The following is a 23,264-nucleotide window of genomic DNA, read 5'->3' as shown; positions in this document are numbered from 1 at the left end:
CAGCTATTTGGCCCTGCACATATTCCATCACATCATTCTCATCCAATGTAATATCTAATCTAGTCCTCCAAGCTGCAATGTTGGAGGCTTCGTTTAACTTCTTCTCTATCTTAAATAAGAGGTAGACATCTTGCCCAAAAATATGATCAATAATCAACAAAAAGAGTGTCTTCAAGGGGTGCTCTGTGGTCTCCTTAGGCTAATCTTCACCTCACCTTTGATACCAAGTTAATTTTCCATAGTATTCTATGTAGTTATAATCATTTTAAAATTTTCTTCCAATTTTAATCACCCTAATAGTAGATAAGCAATTATAAGTAGAACAATAAACAATAAATGCATAATAGAAGACATAAAGATTTGGTCAAAGACTGGGGAAAAAGTGCACAAGGGGGAAAACCCTTTGATCAAATCCCTCCTTCTATTAGTAAATCAATGTTCAGCATGAGATACATAGTCCAAATAGTACATCCATCAACAAGTCAAATTCAATGCCTTGATTTTCTAGATCACCAATCCAAAACTAATCAATGATGAGAGATAAAGTCAAATCTGGTCAAAGTACTAGATTGCAATTCTCGGCCCCGTGGAAGTACAGTCAACAATAGTCAACGAATCGCCCTAACTAGTCAATGTCAACGGTCAAAACAACTTGGAAGAATTTGGTCAACACATCAATGAATGTGGCCTGTCAAACGAGAGAAAATCCCAGTTCATATTTGTGGTAAAACCTTGGTCAACCCTGCGGTCAACCTTAGACAAAATGCCTAGAATAGTTTGTTCAAAGTCTCCCTTAGCTCGGCCTCTAAGATAGTCAAAATAATTCAACATTGGTCAATGCAGTCACAAAACATAAAAAGTCAACAAACGTTAAACAAAACTCTCTCTGCTTCGCACGTGTGAACTCAAAATGTAATTTTCAAAGGTGATTCGATGCTTGATGTGATGTGTCAAATGAGAGTCCACACAAGTCAATTTATATGGTGTCTTGGAGGGTCAATTTTGACTTTGAGGATGACTTGACTTTTTCAAGGTTTCTTGGTCAAGGGTCAAAAATGAAGTTTTCTCCATTGATTTTAATGATCAAGTTTTGAGCTTAGCTACCTAATTTTCAACAATACCAAGATAAGCAACTCACCATCAACAAATACATAGTACAAGTTGTAGTCTGCCTCACTCTTGGTGAAGCCCAATCCAAGTAGGGACCCATCAATCGTAGAGTACCATGCACAAGGTGCTTACTTAAAGTCTGTATAATGCCTTCTTCAGTTTGCATACTTGGGACTCACTCCCATGCACCTCAAATTCCTAAGCCTGCTCAATATACACATCTTCCTCAATTACCACATTGAGGAAGGTAGTCTTCACATTCGTCTAATGAATCTTCTACCCATCTCATGGATGAAGGTAGCCTTCACATCCATCTGATTAATTCTCCACCCATCTCTAAGGTAATAGATATAATTGCCCTGATAGCTATATATATCTGGCGACAGGTGCAAATGTCTCGTCGCAATCCACTTCCTCCTTTTGGGAGAACCTTCTTGCGACGAACTTCGCTTTGTACTTCTTGATACTACCATCTGTTGCACGCTTGATCTTGAAGATCCATTGAGAATTCATCACTGACTTCCCCTTGGGCCTCAATACTATCTCTCACACATCATTCCTCATGATGGAACTATATTCTTCCACCATGGCATCCCTCCAAACTTGCTAATATGCCGTCTCCTGAAAGGTAGAAGGCTCAGACTCATTGATGCTACTCATCAAGGCCATATAACTGGAAAATTTGGCTTCTAGTCTACTCTTCCCGAAGGTCCTATTAAAGGCCTTCACATGCTCCTCCACATCCCCCAAGGTCTGCTCAACCCATTTCGGCCTCTTGGTAGAGCTCAAAGGAACATTTCAATCCTCATCCCGATTAGAAGGATGTGACCCTACTATTGGAGCAGTGAGTCCTTGCTCAACCTTTGGTGAAATTTAAACCCCCACTTCAGTTATCAGTTTTCCTTATCATTCCATGCATTTAGTTTTAAATCCAAGCATGATAAAAATTCTAAAATCTAGAAATGACAATATTTTCTGAAAACACAAATTTTGAGATTTCACAACTGCTGAAATTGCAGAAATAAAACACAACAAAATTATGACACCCACACATAGAAAATAACACAGTTATTTTTGGTCAATGTGACCCTAGAAAAATCCCCTACAACTCTTGGGAAAAACCTGTTTGAGAGCTCTTCTTTACTTTTGAAAATGCTTTTATAGAGAAATTGAAATACACAGTGAAAATTCCAGCAACCACAAATTACAACTTATCTCGATTTCTTTGTTTGAACTCCACCTCGAAAATCGTGCCAATCAGCAAACAACCAAAGCAATTTTTTTACAGCAATAAAACAACATTAAATGCTATATGGCCTGCCTCAAATTTTGTGCCCAAATTTGCATCAAAATTCGTGCCCTTGTTGCTGTCCCTCTTCCTCGATTTTTGTGCTGTGCCTCTTTTTGGATTTCCATGTCTTTCTCCTGCTGTACGATTTTGCCTTGGGATGCGTGCCATTAAATGTTTCTGTCCAGATTTGCTGAAATGTATTCTTGCTCTCCTTCACTTCCTCACTGTTCAAAAATTTTCTCCTTGCTCTCTCTTCTCTTTCTCTCAAATGCTCATGAAAGAATGAATTATCTTTTCCTCTTCTCTTCTCCTTTTATTCTCTAAATGACCTTTTGGGTTACTCTAAGATCTAATGGCTGTGATTCATTTAGATCCAGGGATGAGAATAAATGTGCATTTAATTCTCACTTTCTATTTTTTAACTCACCCACTTAAATAAAGATCCACTTAGCCTTCTATTTCCTGTAGGAATTTACAGGGTAAGTTCCTCAGAAAGAACACCAAAAGGACACCGCTCACAACCAGATCTCAAATCAATACACCAGTATTTTTGACGTGGTTAAAACCCTCAAAGTGCAAGGAGGGAAACAGTGCACGGCCTGTCCCAACGTGGGTACTACAGGCAATTTATTAATCAAAGAATGAAAATTTACATAAGCTTCTCTCATGCACGGATTACCCGAACAATGACCCTCCATGCGCTTTAAATAGAACTCATGGACCAATCGGGTGTCAAGCCACGGATCAAGTGTCGGTAATACCGAGGTGAGAGTGAACCGTCGGATCACTACATATCGTGACCGTCGGATTGTAAGTTACAAAATGTACAACGGTAAAGAAACACACTTTACCTAACTCTAACCTAACTCTATACTAGACCAAGTTGAACTTAACTATATCCTATGTGTCAGAATATCCTAACATCCCCCCTTAAGAACAACTTGGGATAGGATTGAAGGATTTAAAAATATGACACAATAGGAGAAGGAAGGAGGCACTAGAGCCTATCCCCCCCTTAGTGACAACTTCCTGAACTCCAAGCATATATCGAAGTTTAGTGAACTTCGCCTCTGTGAGAGCCTTTGTGAAGATGTTTGCAACCTGATCATCTGTTGGACAATATTGCACTTCAAGAACATGGTCATGAATGAGCTTTCTGATGAAGTGCATGTGTAGTTCAATGTGTTTGCTGCGCTGACGTTGGACTGGATCTTTGCATAGCTGAATGGCACTTTGATTATCACACCAAAGTGTGGTTGGATGCTGCTGCTCAAAGTCAAACTCTGATAGGATCTGACGAAGCCACAAGGCTTCCTTACTAGCTTCCACGGCACCACGATACTCTGCTTCTGCTGACGAAAGAGAAATGGCAGCCTGTTTCTTACAAGCCCATGTAATAGGTCTTGAACCAAGAGTGAAGACATAACCGGCAGTAGACTTCCGATCATCAGGGTCACCAGCCCAATCAGAATCAGTGAAACCAACTAACAGAGGAGCTGCTTTGGCACTGTAATGAATCCCAAACTGTACTGTACCTCGAACATAACGAAGTATTCTTTTAGCTGCTTTCCAATGACTTTCACGGGGGTTTTGCATAAAACGAGCAACAAGGCCAACAACAAAGGAAAGATCAGGACGAGTATGGGTTAAATACAAGAGTTTTCCGACAAGTTGACGGTATAAGGTAGCATCAACTTCAGGAGAAGTACAAGAGACTGAAAGTTTGACTCCAGACTGAAAGGGAGAAGGGGCTGGCTTACAGTCTTCCATGTGAAAATGACGAACAATATCACAAGCATACTTGGACTGGGAAAGGAAAATACCCTCCTGGGATTGCAAGACTTGAAGACCGAGAAAATAGTGTAAGTGTCCAAAGTCTGTCATTTCAAATTTCTTTTTAAGGCTGGACTTCACATGGTTTATAAGGTTGGGATCACTACCAGTAAGAATAAGATCATCAACATAAAGAACAAGGATGATAAGAGAGTTGCCCACTTTCTTGGTGTAGACAGTATTGTCAGGTGGATCTTCCAACCCATCTCTGCTGCAATCGATATAATGGAGCGAATAGATGTATACCGAGCTACGGGAGCGAAGGTCTCCTCATAGTCAACTCCCTCTACCTGTGAGAACCCTCTCGCCACAAATCGAGCCTTGAACTTCTCGATGCTGCCATCTGCAACATGCTTTATCTTGTAGAGCCATCTGGAAGTAACCACTGATTTACCTTCAGGCGTCGGCACTACCTCCCAAACATTGTTCTTCGTAATAGAAGAATACTCTTCCATCATGGCCTCTCTCTAGACCTGCTGGCTGGCTGCCTCCTCATAACTAGAAGGCTCGGAGTCAACAATGCTTGTTACCAATGCCATGTAACTACAAAACCGGTCAGTTGGTTTGGCCCAACAACTGATGTGGCCTCACATAAGTTATCTTGAAGCCACTTGGCTTCCTCTTCCCTGAGCATACTTCTCCCACTGGAGTGAAAGAATCCTCATCATCATCAGAAGCCTGAAATCCTGAAGGCCTGCCAACTGACCTCATGCCTGAATCTGTGCCTGTAGATGTTGAAGTACCGTGGGAACTGTCCATTACTGGACTGCCCTGTGAACTGCCTTGCATGTTGCCCGAAGAAGCACCCACCTGAGTATGAGAGCCACTGCTAACTGATGGACCTGACATTGTAATCGATGTATCTCCTGATCCCTGACCACTGGATCCTTGTGACTGACTCAGCTGCTCCCGAGGGTATGGTGACTCTGGATATTCTAACTCCTGTGACCTACTGAAAGCTCTCTCCTCCTCGAACTTCACATCCCGCCTGACAACCACTTTCCTCTCCGCAGGAATATAAATCAGATAAGCTTTCGAGATCTCGCTATAACCCACAAAGATGCCCTTGTCTGCAGTGGGATGTAGCTTGGTCTTGTTCTCCTTGGGGACATAGGATTATGTAAGGCACACAAAGATACGGAAGTGCCCAACATCAGGTTTCTTCCCGGAAAAGCCTCCTCCGGAGTCACATTCCCCAAGGCACGATGTGGACTCCTATTTTGCAAGTACACAACAGTGTTGCAGGCCTCTGACCACAAAAATAAAGGTAACCCCTGATCACGAAACATGGCTTTGGCAGCCCCTGCAATGGATTTGTTCTTCCTCTCTGCAACCTCATTTCGCTGTGGGTAGTAAGGCATTGTGAACTCCCTCCTAATGCCTGCCTCAACACAAAAATCAACAAACTCATCAAGGGTATACTCCCCTCCATTGTCCGACCTTAGGACCTTGATCATTCTACCTGTCCGGGTCTCCACAAGAGCTTTGAACTCTTGAAACCGCTTGAAGACCTCACTCTTGGTCTTCAAGAAATAAATATAGGTCTTCCTGGAGTGGTCATCAATGAATAAAACATATTACTCATAGCCACTCAAGGTACATGAGACATCTAACCACTCACATCGGTATGAATCAAGACATGGATCCCGGTCGCTCTGTTGTCACTGTTGGGAAAAGGGGATCTGGCAAACTTCCCCATAACACATCCTCTACATACATCAAGGTGATCAGAATTGAAATCTAGCACACCAGTGCTGATCTCCCGCAATGTACTCAAGGTTCCATGATACATGTGCCCCATCCTGCGGTGCCAAATCTTACACAACTCTGAACTGCTAGATCTGCTGTCGGTCCTGTCTCGGGTGCTGCTACTCAATGCCATCAGGGGCTGGAATGGGAATTTGTACACCTTGGCATGGCACACACCAATCTCTCTAGCTAAAGAAGATGGAGTTGCCTTAGGATATATAAGCACCTGCCCTCTCCTGAACAACACATCATACCCTCTGTCCTCAAGTGCTGAGACGGATATTAGGTTCTTCTTCATTCCAAGCACATATAGAACATCTGACACTTTCAAGGGAGGTTTGGGTCCCCTATCAAATGTCAATGTCCCCACACTGACTACTCTAACAATGCTGTCATCACCAAGTACTACCTCCATATCAGTATCACCCTCTGAAAGCTTTGAGAAGTACTCTCTGACTCCTGTCATGTGGCGGGAAGCGCCACTGTCAACATACCAAATGCTAGAAGATGCTCTGTTAGTAGCGGGGAATGCACACTCCATCTGAACCTGTATGGCAGGTGATCCTGCAATAGTGGCCTCACAAGCTATGAACCCAAACTCCCGATCAAAGCTCTCTGAGAAGCTCTCTATCTCTGCAGAAGTTGCCATGGGTTTGTCTTTCCCTTTCTTGTTCTTCTTCTCCGGACACACAACAACATAGTGTCCCAACTTTTGACAATTCCAACATTTGACTTTGGAATAGTCCTTCTCCTTGTTTTGCTTCTTGCTTTTACCTTTGCCTTTGCCTCCACTGTTGGAAGCTTGCTTCTTTGCTCTGCCCTTCTTACCTCTTCCTAACAATGCCACATTGTCATCCTCCTCCACCTGTTTGGCTGCTCCAAGATGGTTTTTTCTGATCTCATTCTGAATGCAATCATCCCGCAACCTCTCCCAATCGGGAAGGTTTTCCCGTGCAACAATGCCATCCACAAAATTCTCCCAAGTCTTGGGAAGACCATTCAAAGCAATCCTCACCAACTCAATGGGAGCAATGATCTCACCTACGGTTGCCAACTCACCTCTCACTGAAGTGATCTTTGTGAGGTATGTTGTAGCATTGTATCCAACAAAAAGTTCCTCTCTCAGATGAGGGCTCCAGTGTAGTCATCTTCTTTGATGGAATGTGGACATACACTAGGCTACATAGGCAAGTCTTGATCATGGATCATTGCCTTTGATACTGTGATTATATTCCTGTTCTTCCTCTTTGCCACTCCATTTTGTTGCGGATTGTAGGGCACTGTTGTCTCTTGCGTCTGTCTCTCTTTTTGCCCCAGCGCGCTAATCTGGAAACCCTTGTTTGATGAGTTGAACACGCAAGTCTCTAGTGCATAATGATATGCTAAGTTTGTGCCTTTTCTCTCCTTATAAAGTTGACTTGGCTTTCCATCTTCCACGAATGGCTGAGATTAACACTCAATGGACGACTGAGATCGATTCTATATTTGACTCTTGGAAAATTAGAATTTTTGTAAGTCAAAATTAAGAAAAAGTAAAATTGCGACTTAGCTTCACTTGTGGGTTCCTCTGCCAAATTTATTGCACTTCTAAATTTACCCGAACCCTTCCATCTCTAACTTCAGTTAACAGCCACCTCCTTGAAGAAAGTGTTCAACATAAAGTGGGCCTTGGACCATGCTAAATGAAGTTTAGTGCCACAAGGCATCCTTTCAAGTAGTTGTTTCTCCCATGTGTCACTAATTCCTTTTCATTGTCATGTGTGATGCTTTGGGCCTCCAACAAGGTAGAATGTTCTCTCTCTAGTGGTGTCTCTCCAATCTATGGGTTTGTCTTCCTCCTCCAATATAACATTACACCTTCACACCTTTAATCTAGCTCCAATGATGAGTAAAAAGGTGCTTGAGCCAGTTGGAAAAAGGGTAATGACCTCCAAGTATTCTTGTAAGATGTAACTACAATGAATTCCAAGGATCTTTTGTTGTGCTTGGTAAGGGAGTAAAGGCCATGCAAAATGAGAATTAAGACATGGATTTTCAGGGTTAACATGTCATATGAATTTAAAATGAAAATTCTTCAACAGGAACTTAAATTTTTATAGACTCAATGATGGAAGGTCATGTTAGAGTTTAAGGTCAGTGCATTCTTTTTGTCTTAGGTGAAACCTAAGTATTACATTGCATAGAAACAAGTATTGTGAAGGGTTTTTTAAGGACAAAGGGGGAAGTGCATAACATATCTTTATTTATTATAGATGTCCTGTTTACAAATTAGAACTAAGAAATGTCAATGATAAACCTCTCTCCATATATATTTTTACCTTGATTGGTAATAAAGTTTAATTTATGTACAATGATTTCACAAAGATAAGAATTTTACCATATGACATTATGCATATATTTGGTTTTTCTCTTTAATCTTAAATAACAAAATTGTCCATTTCTTTCTAATGTTCTATGTACAGAGCATAGAGTTAACCAGTGAAGCAGTGGATTTCCTAAGGGGTATCTTTGCGATGTTTGACATTGATGGTGTAAGTTTTCGAAACCTTTCCTTAGCTTCACTCTGGGATTCAATCAATATATTTTGAAGATTTGAATGACAAAATTTATGTTGCACTACTTTTATTTTTATCCGATATTTATAGTTTTGATAGGCATATATTTGTTCTTCTTTTGCTCTTCATCTCCTTTGGTTTTGAAAGGTGATTTGAGCAAGCATTGGAGTTGAAATGCATAACTATGTTAGTTGAAAATAATTTTTTCTTATGCACTTGAAAAATTGATAATTTCTATTAAAAGGTACAGCTGGAATTACATTCTTCAGGTGCCACAGCATTGCAGCCATAGATTAGACCAAAAGAACTCTAGTTTCATAAGCAGAAAGTTCGTTCACGTATATAGGCTAAGTATTGAGAAACATTTAATGAAATGCATGTGTCTACAAACTGCTCTAGATAGACATCTAAACATAGACCATGATTATTACAATAACCAAAAACAGGAGGAAATACACAGCTTATATGCGGCTGCACAATTCTAACAAGTACCATGTAGAATCTCTGAATCAAAGAACCTGTAGATGGACATAAGAAGAAATACCATCAGAGTCTGTCCTGAGAAGAGGACTGTACACCCTTGTCAGTTTCTTCAACCACCCAACAGCCCACCTCAATTTCAAGCCTCTTAGATGAAAATGTATCAGCATCTTGATTTAACTCCCTAAATATATGCTGATAAGAGAGAGTCAAAGGTGGAAGCTGTTGGGGAATGTAACTAGATTCGGTCTTCATAATTACCTTTGTACTTATGACATTGTATATTTTTAAAAAGAAGAAAAAGAATTATAATTTGAAGCATGGGTTTCATGCTCAAATTGATTCATAGGTCAAACATGTTCTTCATGCTTCTAGGGTTTTTCTAGTCAAGAAAGTCTTTGTCATATGTATGAGACCCATTTGGGCAATTTGTAACAAGAAAGAAAACATATTTTTGAGTCTAGAAAGTCAAATTGACCCCCAAGACCAAGTCAGCCCTGCCAGTGAAAAGTCGGTCTAGAAGAGGCCTATTCGACCCGTTGAGAAGGTATATAAAGGAAGAGGACTCGGCTTATTTGCACACACTTCAAGTTCGATCTGAAACAAGAAAAATGAAGCAAGAAGAGTGAAGGACAATAAGACAAGAGAAAGTCAAAGGAAAGAAGGAAAGTCTAACTTTTATGCTTGGATTCTCTCACACTTGCGAGATTAGGGTTTCTGGGTAATTGCAGCAAGCCAAAAATTGCAGGTCCAAACTGCAGATCTGAAATAGAGGGCTGAAACTCTGATTTGACCAGAAATTTTGAAGTTTGACTTTCGTTGACCTTGTTGACTTGAGCTTGTTTGAAGAAGGAATTGTTGAAGGCTGACTTGGTGCTTGGAGGAGGTCTTGGCTTTGGTCTTTGGGTCTTGGATTTCTCATTTGATTTGATTCTATAAGAAGAGAAGAAATTCTTTTTGGGTTTTCCCTTTAGAGGGGTTTTATAAGTTTATATATTGATGCCCCCTCTTCTTTATTTGCCTCACATCTCTCATTAATCGATATTGAGCATTTGGTGTTTGTGGAGCTGCGGTGAAGTGATTTAATTCGGAGTGAGCTTGGAGTTGATTTGGCATTGCTTGTCAGTTGGTTGTGGTGGACATTTACATTCAGATTAGTAGATTACATCTCATCTACAAGCTTGGACAAGTTTGTGACATGATGTTTGTGCACATTTGAAGGTATGTCTGATTTTTCAAGTTTCAGACTGTCATCTTTTTCTCATAAAATTGCAGATTTGTGTTTTGGGCTGCAAATAAATTAAGATAGGCTTTACATTTGCAGATTTGTTTTCTGCTTGAGAAGTTACAATGGCTGCAAAGGTGAAAGGCCATATATGTAGTGCTTTTGTGGTTGACATGGAATTTTATTGCAAATATTATATGAAGTTACGAGACCTGTGAGCTTTTTTTGGGGGGGGGATTCATACACTTGAAGAACATTTCACTTGTGTTTGAGGGCAAATTAAACCATTCTTGATTTTAATGCGGAGATTAGAGGGGAAATTCAAAACATCATTAAGAAATAAAAAGTGAGAAAGGGCACACAGAAAGAGATGGAAGATGAGATAGGGAGAAGGAGATGGATCACATTTGAAAGCAACCCTAGTTTTGAAGGCTCTTGTTAACCCTTTTGTTAGGAACCCCTTGAGATATGTTTCTCCTTTTCATGCAAATCGTCCTATAGTTTCATTTGCACAAAAGAGGAAGAATTTTGATGTTTTGTTTTTCACCCTGCTACTCCATTTCTACCAGTGGTACACAACCCACAATTGATAATTGTTTGAAGTAGAAATACAAGGGGCTTGGTAGATGGTGATATGATGTAGATATCCCCTCTAGTGCTTATATGATGTAGATATTGCCTCCAATGTTTCCTTTTTGCCTTATTAACAACTTATGTTAGATGTCATAGTTTCTGTATGTAAGGGATCAAAGGTGCTACTATGCATGATTTGAGGGGGCCTCATATATACAAAGAAGTTGGATCCATAAATGACTACTTGAATATTTTTGAAGAATAATGGACTAATATAGGATGTGATGTCAAGGCATATGGAAGGAGTGATGGAAGGTTTCGTATTATAATTAATTCCCTTGTTTCTTGCCTGCAAGGAACACTTTATATGAGATTAGTAGATGCATTTGATTGAGTGAAGGATGCAAACAATTATTTCAATTCTTCGAAGAGATTGTTGTAGGGTTGTGGGTGGATAGTGTTATGCCTCTAACTATGCTTTAGTTGTCAAGATATTCGAGAAAAAACTAAAAGCTATATTTTGGACCAAATGTGTAATGCACTACCTAGACCTCATGCTTGATGATATAGGCATAGAGGAGTGGGTGAAGAACATCATTGTAAATTACACCAAAAGCATTACTAAAGGCATCTACAACCACTTGTGGGCATTGAACCTATTTTCGCCTAAGATGTATGCAAGCTTCCAACCCCACAAGGTATAATTTTTATGGCGTAATGCTCAAAGCAGGCGCTGTCAGCTATACCCTACTCACTTTGTTTAAGCTCTCTCCCAGACAAGCTATGGGGAGTAGTCCCTAAAGATGATTAAAAAGGAAAAACTTATTGAAAACAAGAAGTTCTAGGAGACTAAGGGCAAGTTGAATTTAAGGGTTATTTAGCAAGTGTGAAGATTGTTAATTAGCAATGTAAAAGACAAGTTTGATTAAGATTAATATGACAATAAGAAGATAGTAGTGATAAACCAGTCCCTTAAAACAATGCTCAATAGAGAAATAACACCTGCAAAATGGAATGATACTTCAAGTCACAATGATAAGCAATTGCTGCAAGACAAGATTAGTACAAGAGATGATACAATATTCAAATATGAGCAAAAAAATATATCTTGCAAAGTAAATAGAATTGTACTTCTAAAAAAAGATGCTCAAATAAGATATGACAATATCAATTGACAATTAGGAAGGAATTTAAATGACAAGTACAAGAGCAATAACATAATATTGCAAGTAAGATAAATGCTCACAAATCAATAATGTGCTAAATGAGATGATGTGAGAATGAATGCAAGACTAAACTATGTGTAATGCAAGGATCTTAGTTAACTTCATTTAAAATGCCTAATCTAAGGTGAAGACCTTCTCCTCAATTGTCAACACTTGCCTTAGAACAAGGTTGTAGAAAGAAGTGCCGGGGAAGGATGCTAAGGCCTCATTAATGATACCTATCTCGGACTTTTAACGACCCAAATGTCTCTATTCCTACAAGGGACTCGACCACAAGAGAACTGCAAGGTTACTTGTTTTAACCCTACCTGAAGGGTTAAGCTTCTTAAATTGATTGATGGAGAAGATTGTCCTAAAATTTCTATTCAACCAAGCTTATGCTTGGAGGTAGATTTTAAGAATGCAAATCTAAGTCCAATATGAAATGCAATGCTGGAATGAGATACAATTAAGGCAAATGCTTCGAAAAGAGATACTAATCCACAAGGCAATGATGAGCATGTAGAACAAGATTAGTTTACATAGATGACCAATGAAGCATATAATGATTACTCAATGAAACAAGATATGACAATTAGAATTAAATGTCAAATTAGAATTAAAGGTGACTTTATAAGTAGTGAAGTTACATTCTAATTTAAAAGTGACTTTATAAGTGGTAAAGTTACATTCTACTTTAAAGGTGACTTTGTTAAAGTGAATGAAGAATTAGAAAGTGAAAAAGTGACTTGAAATAAAGGCTAGGTGGGTCTTTATTTAAGTGGGTGAGTTAAAAAAATAGAAAGTGAGAATTAAATGCACATTTATTCTCATCCCTAGATTTAAATGAATCTCAGCCATTAGATCTTAGGGTAACCCAAAAGGTCATTTAGAGAATAAAAGGAGAAGAGAAGAGGAAAAGATCAATTCATTCTTTCATGAGTATTTGAGAGAAAGAGAAGAGAGAGCAAGGAGAGAATTTCTGCGCAGTGAGGAAGTGAAGGAGAGCAGCAAGAAGACATTTCAGCAAATTTGGGCAACAACATTTATTGGCATGCATCCTAAGAAAAAATCGTACAATAGGAGAAATGCACAAAAATTGAGGAAGAGGGACAAGAAGTTTTGGGCACATTTTTCGAGGCTGGCCATACAACATTTAATGTTGTTTTATTGCTGTAAAAATTTCTGTTTTGGTTGTTCGCTGATTGGCACGATTTTCGAGGTGGAGTTCAAGCACGAAAATTGAGATAGGTTGTAATTTGTGGTTGCTGGAATTTTTATTGTATATTTCAGTTTCTTTGTAAAATCATTTTCAGAAATAAAGAAGAGCTCTCAAATTGGTTTTCCCCAAGAGTTGTAGGCGGTTTTTCCAAGGTCACATTGACAAAAAATCACTGTGTTATTTTCTGTGTGTGGTTGTCATAATTTTGCTGTGTTTTATTTTTGCAATTTCAGTAGTTGTGAAATCTCTAAATTTGTGTTTTCAGAAAAATATTATCATTTCCAGATTTTAGAATTTTTTTCATGCTTGGATTTAAAACTAAATGCATGGAGTGATAAGGAAAATTGATAACCGAAGTGGGGGGTTGAAATTTCTTTATGGTATCAGAGCTTGGTTCGCTGAAAAGTGCAGTTTGGGACAACAAAGTGTAAATTACAGCACGCTGATTTTTACACTGAAAACATAAACTTTTACCACAGATTTGAAAATTTCAATTTGGTAAGACAACTTGGATTTAAAACTAAATGCATGGAGTGATAAGGAAAACTGATAACCAAAGTGGGGGTTGAAATTTCTTCATGGTATCAGAGCTTGGTTGGCTGAAAGGTGTAGTTTGGGACAACAAAGTGTAAATTACAAGAAGTTGAATTTTACACAGAAAACGTAAACTTTTAACACAGATTTGAAAATTTCAATTTGGTAAGACAGTGAAATATGTCTCTAGGTTTGAGAGTTGAAGACAGGTTGGAAGGAGAGAATCCAGAGCATCTTTGAGGAAGCAGAAGTCTGGGGCATTATAGTAAATATCACACAGAACCCAGTAGTAGTACCTGCTAAAGCTGTACAGTTGGCAGTGTTTAACAAAAAGAATGCTAAGACAAAAATATTGATTCTGGAAAGAATCAAAGACCATGTCATTCCCATGTGAGAGGAAAGATTTAAGCACATGAGATGTGGACAACCTTGACCAGTCTTTACCAGACCTCAAATGAAAACAGAAAAATGGTCCTAAAGGAGAAACTAAAGGCCATTAAAATGGCTAAGACTAATAGTGCTACAACATACCTCACAAAGATCACTTCAGTGAGAGATGAGTTGGCAGCCGTAGGTGAGATGATTGCACCCACTGAGTTGGTGAGAATTGCTTTGAATGGTCTTACCAAGACTTGGGAGAATTTTGTGGATGGCATTGTTGCACAGAAAACCTTCCCGATTGGGAGAGGCTGTGGGATGATAGCATGCAGAATGAGATCAGAAAGAATCATCTTGAGGCAACCAAACAGGGGGAGGATGATGACAATGTGGCATTGTTAGCAAGAGGCAAGAAGGGCAGAGCAAAGAAGCAAGCTTCCAACAGTGGAGGCAAAAGCAAAGTTAAAGGCAAGCAACATAACAAGGAGGACTGCAGATTTCACATGGAGGAGTGCAAACCCATGTCTACACCTATGATCACTAACTGGAAGAAGCTTCATGCTTTTGCTTCCGAGTTGGTGGATCCTACCCTATATAAACAATTGATTGGTTGTTTGATGTATTTGGTCAACACTCGACCATATATATGTTTTGCAGTTAACACTATGAGTCAGATCATGTGTGAGCCCAGGAGAGTGCACTGGTTAGCTGCAAAACACATTCTTCGTTACTTGTAGGGGACTGTGGATTTTGGTCTGGATTATAGATAGGGTGATGGAGTGAGACTGGCAAGGTACACGGATTTAGATTGGGCAGGTTGTGCTTCAGATAGGAAGAGTACTTCCGGGTGTTTTTTTGGGTTGGGTTCAACAGTTGTGTTGTGGATCAACTGGAAACAACAGTCAGTTGCATTGTGCTCAGCTGAGGCAGAGTATATGGCTACTAGTTTGGCTAGTTGTGAAGCCATATGGCTGTGCAAGATGTTGTTTGGTCTATTTGGTCAGGCATTGAGACTTTCAGTAATTCACTGTGATAATCAGAGTTGCATAAAACTCACGGAGAATCCAGTTTTTCGTGATAGGTCAAAGCATATTGAGATCAAGTATCACTTTATTAGAGACTATGTCCAAAAGGGAGCTGTCAAGCTTGAGTACATTTCTACAAATGAGCAGGTAGCGGACATTTTCACCAAAGCCTTACCACGGGGCAAGCATATATACTTCAGAGACAAGATGGAAGTGGTGAGGAACACTTTCCTCGGTAAGAGGGAGTGTTAAGATGGGTACCAGAGGGCAAGTGGTTCCCTAAGGCTTTGATCTTTGGCTTAGGGAAAAGTGTCCAAATTTATTTTTTTTACTTTTCTCCTAAAGTGACTTTATAAGTGGTAAAGTCAGTTTAATTTAAAAGTGACTTCATAAGTAGTAAAGCTACATTCTAATTTAAAAGTGACTTTATAAGTGGTAAAGTTACATTCTGCTTTAAAGGTGACTTTATTAAAGTGAAAGAAGAATTAGAAAGTGAAAAAGTGACTATGGAAATAAAAGGCTAAGTGGGTCTTTATTTAAGTGGGTGAGTTAAAAAATAGAAAGTGAGAATTAAATGCACATTTATTCTCATCCCTAGATCTAAATGCATATCGGCCATTAGATCTTAGGGTAACCCAAAAGGTCATTTAGAGAATAAAAGGAGAAGAGAAGAGGAAAAGGTCAATTCATTCTTTCATGAGCATTTGAGAGAAAGAGAAGAGAGAACAAGGAGAGAAGTTTTGAGCAGTGAGGAAGTGAAGGAGAGCAACAACAAGACATTTCAGCAAATATGGACAGCAACATTTATTGGCACGTATCCCAATGAAAAACCGTACAACAGGAGAAAGGCACAAAAATTGAGGAAGAGGGACAACAAGTTCTGGGAACATTTTTGAGGCTGGCCGTACAACATTTAATTTTGTTTTATTGCTGTAAAAATTTCTGTTTTGGTTTTTTGCTGATTGGCACGATTTTTCGAGGTGGAGTTCAAGCACGAAAATCGAGATAAGTTGTAATTTGTGGTTGTTGGAATTTTTACTGTGTATTTCAATTTCTCTATAAAATCATTTTCATAAATAAAGAAGAGCTCTCAAACTGATTTTCCCCAAGAGTTGTAGGCGGTTTTTCCAGGGGTCACATTGACCAAAAATCACTGTGTTATTTTCTGTGTGTGGCTGTCATAATTTTGCTGTGTTTTATTTCTGCAATTTCAGCAGTTGTGAAATCTCTAAATTTTGGTTTTCAGAAAAATATTATCATTTCTTGATTTTATAATTTTTATCATGCTTGGATTTAAAACTAAATGCATGGAGTGATAAGGAACACTGATAACCAGAGTGGGTGTTGAAATTTCTTCAAGAAGGGGTCCTTAAACCTTGAAGAGGTTTTACAATAGATAGATCCAGTGTTCCACGGGGACGTGTTCTCGAGGTCGAGTGCATGCACCCAGGATGGGGAGTCCACTGGAGGGTGAGTTTCCCCATGCACCCTTTTTGGGGAGTCTTGGGGAGATGCAAGGGGGTGTGTTTCCCCATTGTGTGGGACGAGACTCCCCAAAAGGGGTGCATCTGGGCGTCCCCCCTCAAAAGGGGTGTATCTGGGCGTCCCTTTTGAAGGGGGATGCGCCCCCCCTTAAATTTGTCTAATAACACCCAATTTAAAAATAAAAATGAAAATAACATGAATGATGTATGTATCAAAATGAATGATGAGGATGGATCTATGTATGTCATTATTTAATTCAGTTATGAATTTAAATTGTATATGGATCAAATTTCAATTTTCAATGTATCTATTAGTCTATTTAAAATTTATGCTTTCATTATTGAACAATGAATATAAACTTGAAGTATATACCCATACATCTGTCCGCACCCGCGAAATTTCCCTAAAATATTAGGGTACTCCCACACGTCCCCCCTGTGTGTCTCCCTGCACGCACGTCTCCTCGCACCGGAGTCTTGGTGGAACATTTGATAGATCTTTGGACAAACAAGAAAATGGTCTTCAAGTTACAATCAGAAAGTAAGAAGCAACGAATGGATAGCATGCAACCTAAATTGTTATAGGTCTTGACACTTGAATTAGGGCACACCTAAAGAAGTTACTTGAGAATTTCGGTAGAGATCTAAAAATGGTATTTCACAACCTGGACACTATTTGAAGACCAAGAGTAGACGAAGAAGCAAACCGAAGATTTGTAATTACAATTCGGTCTTGCATCCATACATCCTTCTTACATTGTTATCTTGAGATTCAAAGATTATAAGGGTTAAATTAAGAACAAGATTCAGGTCTGTGATTGACTCTCAACAACATTCTACAATAGTATGAATTGAAGAATTGTGAGATCTTGACTGTAATATATGCGACTATGTTTTGAGGCATGATTATGATCCATATGTTAGTAATCTTGTGTTGAAAATGTAACTAGTTTCAGTCTTCATAATTGTTGTTATAGTCATTTCAATATGTATCCTATGTAACAAACAAGAGAAGACAAGGAAAGGTTATTATTATTAAAGCATGGGTTACATGTTCGTTATTGATGGTCATCTAGGTAAAAGCATGTTCTTCATGCTTCTAAGGTTTGTTAGGTCCTAGGATTTATTGTCATGAGTCAAAGGGGTCGACGTCATGTTTATATGACACTTCTGGGCAAAATGTAATTGTAAAAAGAATTATTTTTGAGTTTAGCAAGTTCTGGAAACTCCAAAAGTACAAGTCCAAAAGTACAAGTCAGCCTAAAGGAGGGAATTCTACCCCTTGAGAAGGCTATATAAAGGAGCAATTCAACCTCATTTAACACTCACTCACTCAATGTTATGAATATAATTCATAATAATTAGATAAATAAAATAAATATTAATATTGAATAATTAAATATTATTTAGGCTAAATAGTCATTAAATTAAGTGAAAAGGCATGTCTAAAAGACATGCCCATTCATGAAAGGTCACCTGTTGAGGTATAAAAACAAGGTCCTCATTGTACATTCAAATCATTTTATACAATTTTATATAAATAATAAATAATTATTTTAATACATGTGTATTTTTAACAATTAAGTCTACAAGCTATCAATTTTAGTGCTTTAGCATAAGTTTTTATGCTACAGTGGTATCAGAGCCATGACACACGATATAATCATGCAGGCCTTTGAACGTAGTGTGCCGCACAATGTGCCATTACGTTCACGTCCTGATTACGTTGAGCAGTTTAATAAAATTCAAGAAGTATTTCAGCATTTAGAAAGGCAACTTGAAGGACACTAGATGGAATTTCTTGTCAAGGGAAAGGAAAAAGGAAACTCTTGAGGAAAGCCTGAAGCAGAAGACTTCAAGAAGGATTGTGTCTTGAAAATAATTTGGCTGAAGACTCATTGGTGGACCTCTTTAAAGGAAACATCAAAGGATCTTGGTATCACTCATCACTCTTGGAAGTTGTTGTTCGAGGAATCCTAGGGAACATCTTTCAAGGAAGTCTTTCAAAGATCTTGAGAGCATCAAAAAGGTTGAAGACATCATCAAAAAGAATCTTGGTTATCAAGTAAGTATCATATTATTGTATCATGTCTGGATCTATAGGTCATATGGGTTCTTTCTGCAAGGAAAGAAATAAGCTCGTGGGAGAATCAAATTATCTAGCATGGAAGAATAGGATTGACCTAACACTCACAAAACAAGAAGTAATGGAGTATATGTTATTGGGGAAATTACTGAACCTAACAAAGCCAAGGCACAAGAACAAGAAAAGTACAAGAAAGGGGAAGTAAGGGCTCAAAAGATCATAGTTGAATCCATTAAAGATTCTCTTCTTCTATCTGTTGTGAACTTGAAAACTTCCAAAGCTATGTATGATAAGCTAGTGGATATGTACTCTGTAAGTACATTAGGACAAAAGATGTCTTTGTAGAATAAGTTATATAGAATTAAGAAATCAAAGGATGAGGATATGGCATCTTTTCTCATGAAAGTCTCTCAGTTTAAGATACCATCTGCAAGGACTTGGGGAATCAATTTTTTATTTGGAAGTAACCATTTGTGTACTAAATGCATTGCCACTGGAATGGAACAGATTTGCAACAAGCATCTACTCCAAGAAAGAGCCAACTCCTTTTGATGAGTTTTGGGCTCAATGCGTTTTCGAAGAATCAAGGATCAAGGTAAAAGATGGCATTGGATTAGATGAGCAGTCTCAAGCCTTTCTAGCCCGAGTCAAGAAGTTGAAAAAGGGAAAGTTTAGAAAGTCCAAGAAGAAAGACATGCTTAAGGTTCAATGCTTTAAGTGTAGTGAGTTTGGACACTTTAATAGGGACTGTCCAAGTCAACAGAACAATAAAAGGAAGGAAAAAAGTGAGGCTCACATAGTTGAAGAAACGGGAAAAATGGAGAAGCAGTCGAAGAAGGAAGAAGTAAAGGATCTTTACTATTGAAGAAGGCACATTGATTATCAGGTTCTCTATGAAAGATTGATCTTTCCTTTAGAATAATATGCATTGTTGTTTAGTTAGTTTTACATAACATCATAGAGAGAAGCATATGATAGTAAGCATGTCCAGAATTTAGATGATTAAGTTGCTTTGTAGAGATCATCTAGATAGATGGATAGATAGACCATTTTTGCGTAATGTTCATACAGGTATTATCTAACATTATGATAGAAGTTGTTATCTTGTTTAGTTGGATCCAATGTTTTACAAAACGGACTCGGATTCGGACTCGGCCGAGGATCGACTCGGACTCGGACTCGGAAACGGCAATGACTCGGCCGGCTCGATTTCAATGACTCGGTCGTTGTAAAAAATACATTAAATATTTATTTTTTTTTATAAAAAAACATAATTTTAAATATTTTAAACATAATTTTAAAGATTTTCATTCAAGTTTCCAAACACACAACATTATAATATACATGGAAGACAACATATGATCAAAGTAGGCTCATGAACCAATCCATTATATCAAAATGGTACGGTGTACCCAATGGCAATAGTAAATACATAGTCAACTGTAGTCTGTCATACATGATCAAAGACTCAAGAGTCAAAACAAAATACAAATAACCAAGGAGGCTAGTAGCTACTGGCTACTGCCAGAGGAGCCAAGATCATCTCGACCAATCTCTGGATCATCATCATCAGAGCCAGACAAGGGGCCTCATGGCTCCTCCTCATCATCATCGTCTCCAACTGCAACTGTAGAAGTGGTGCCAGTACCAGTACCACTAGGCTGTGCAGCAGATGCAAGCTGAGATAGAGTACAAATGCGGCTGCGCTTCTGTCGTGGCTGAGCAGAGGAAGGCGAAGCACCTACAACTGGAGTCCTACTAGCTGGCTGTGAGACTGAGGCTGGTGGATTGGGATCTGCATTCAACTGAACACGCTGCAGTGGATCTCCAACATCAATTTCATCAAGATCCTCATCAGGATCAAACTCTGGTAGACGACTCTCCACTACCCAATCTGATGTTGGATCAATGTCTTCCAACACAATGGGATCTGAATCAGGTCTTTTGTTCAGCAATTGGTTCCGTCTGAGCCGAAGGTTGTATTGGACAAAAACTAGATCATTCAACCGTTTTTGCTCCAAACGGTTTCTCTTCTTTGTGTGAATCCTCTCAAAGACAGACCAATTGCGCTCACACCCAGATGCACTGCAAGTTTGACTCAAAATACGAATTGCAAACCTTTGCAATTCAGGGCACTGGCCACCAAAGGCCTCCCACCATTGTGCTGCAAAAAACATAGGAGTGTAATGAATTATGAGTTAGATGAAGGCTGAAGCTCAACAAAATTACAAATTATATCTAACTTGAAATTGAGAAATTGAAAATTGAAATTTTTGTTTACCTGGCTCATCTGCTTCTCTTGCAATCTTTGCTAGGTTCTTCCCAAAGGTACCTGTTGCATTGCTGAAGGATGTGACCTGCTGATGTATCAGTAGCTGATCAGACTCCGATGGGACCATGCGCTCAATGCAATCAACCAGTCCATCTCTGACCTCCCCCTCAAAGCTCCTGACTCCTTAGCTTTATAATGATACCGTGGGTTCAAAAAATACCCAGCTGCATGTATAGGGCGATGGAGTTGATTGTTCCATCTTTCATCAATGATTGCCCAAATGGGCCCATACTTTGCCACTCTATCCTTGTATGCTACCTTTATTTGCTCCTTTGCTTGATCCATAGCCTCATAAATGAAGCCCATAGCCAACCTTTCCCCATCCACCAACCGCAACACCTTAACTAGTGGCTCAGCAACCTTCACAATCTCTGTTGCCTTTCTCCAAAAAGTTTCATCATGGACTTTCCTTCTCAATTCTCTGCCTTCTGGTTTGTTAGACCAACTGCTATTATTCCAATCATCACTGGAAAACATCTTTTGCAAGTTTCTATGTTGGGAAAGCATAGATTGCAATGTCAAAAAATGTGTAGCAAATCTAGTGATGGCAGGCCTAATAATATCCTTGCCTCCAGTGTGTTTCCTCATGACACTCAAAACCAGTGTATGATTGTAGATAAATTTTGTTATGCTTTTGGCATTATCTACAGTGTTTCTGACCCAATCTAATTTCCCAATATCCTCAAGCATGAGGTCTATGCAATGTGCAGCGCATGGGGTCCAAAAGATGGTCTTGTGTTTTTCCTCTAACAGTCTACCAACAAGAACATAGTTAGAGGCATTGTCTGTGATGATTTGAACAACATTAGCCACCCCCACACCCTGAATAACCTCATCCAATAGCTGAAACAACAAGTGGCCATCTTTTACCTTATCAGATGCATCAACTGATTTTAAAAACATGGTTCCCTGTGGGCAGAAGACAAGAAAGTTTATGATGGTACGGTTTCTTTGATCAGTCCATCCATCTGACATGATGGTACACCTTGTTCTTGCCCATGATTCCTTGAAATCTTGCAAATACTCATTAATTGATGTAATTTCTTTCTGCAAACGAAACCCCCTTAGCTCTTGCATAGTAGGGCCTTTGAAGCCTTTTCCAGCAGCATGTATGGCCTCAAACATAGGCTCATAATATGGTGAACGAGCAGCATTAAAGGGGATATCAGCATCATACCACCATCTAGCTATGTAGTCACAAGCAGTCTCCCTCGATTCTTTCTTCCAATGGTCATCTAAAGTGGGCTGAGAAAGACCTTTACTAACTTCAGGACCATGTGCATCTGATGGAGAGGAGCCTGAGTGAGTGAAAAAACTTTTGATAGTCCCATCACCCTTCATTCTACCCTTTCCCTTATCTTGAACAGAAGCAAAAGAGGGAGGAACATAACGGAAAGGGTTTGATGCATCAGTTTGAGGGATAGAGGAAGAACCCTCAAACTCATAGTGGGGTTGGCAGCCATCATTCTTTGTATCTCCCTCTTCCTCCCAATTTCAGCCTGTATCTCTTTTTGCCTAGTCTTTTCTTCTTGAAATTTTTCAAAGCTTTCCAACAAAGTCTTTCTAATCTCCCCAATTTCGGGGGATTTACATGCAGTAATATTGCCTTTAATCCCTGCCAAGTGTTGTTTCAGCCTATGAATCCCCCCAGGACCTGACTTAATTTTCCTATGGCAAAACTTGCAACACATCTCATCATCAACCATTTCAACATATGCCCAAGCAGCATCTTTTGCTCTAGGTGCCATTTTTTGACTAGGAAAACAATCTGAAAATGAAAAAATAAAATAAAAATTGATTCAATGTTCATTTATTTGACTAAAAACACTCTCTAAGCTATCTTTATATGCAACTAAAATTTAATAAGTAAAAACAGATTTATAGAGGTGAAAAAAATACCTCCAGGCACAAACTGCCTCCTCAAACTTGCTCCAAAAATCAGCTCCTCAATGCTGCTCCAAATGGCTGCCCAAGAAGCTCCTCACTCCAGCTACAATGCTCCTCCAAGACTCCTCACTGCTGCTCCAAAACAAGCTCAAAACTGCTCACTAACTCTCAAAGAAGACTCTCACTCAAATGCATAAGACTGCTGTGAGTGAAATGAGAGCATTTGGCTGTCTTAAATAGAGTTTGGAGGGGGAAGGGACCCCTAATGCATTTAACAAATCACAATAACCTTTTC

The 23,264-nt window shown here is 39.0% G+C and overlaps 2 protein-coding genes across 4 annotated transcripts in view; one reads left to right on the top strand and one right to left on the bottom strand.

The window, feature by feature from the left end:
* Positions 1–23,264, top strand: part of MIRO1 (MIRO-related GTP-ase 1) — a 300,498-nt gene that overhangs the window by 38,671 nt on the left and 238,563 nt on the right. The window lies entirely within an intron of this gene.
* On the bottom strand, positions 20,340–21,332 carry LOC149145356 (uncharacterized). The gene is made up of 2 exons (XM_089448660.1): positions 21,032–21,332; positions 20,340–20,914 (listed from the first exon to the last, which is right to left on the bottom strand). The coding sequence occupies exons 1-2, from the start codon at positions 21,147–21,149 to the stop codon at positions 20,340–20,342; spliced, it is 693 nt and encodes a 230-aa protein (XP_089304786.1). The 5' UTR covers positions 21,150–21,332.

The sequence above is a fragment of the Pinus tabuliformis genome, chromosome X (genome assembly GCF_031772625.1).
Source record: "Pinus tabuliformis cultivar Carrire ecotype Pingquan chromosome X, CPIR1, whole genome shotgun sequence".
Taxonomy (NCBI): domain Eukaryota; kingdom Viridiplantae; phylum Streptophyta; class Pinopsida; order Pinales; family Pinaceae; genus Pinus; species Pinus tabuliformis.
This window is presented reverse-complemented; position numbering and strand designations above follow the sequence as displayed.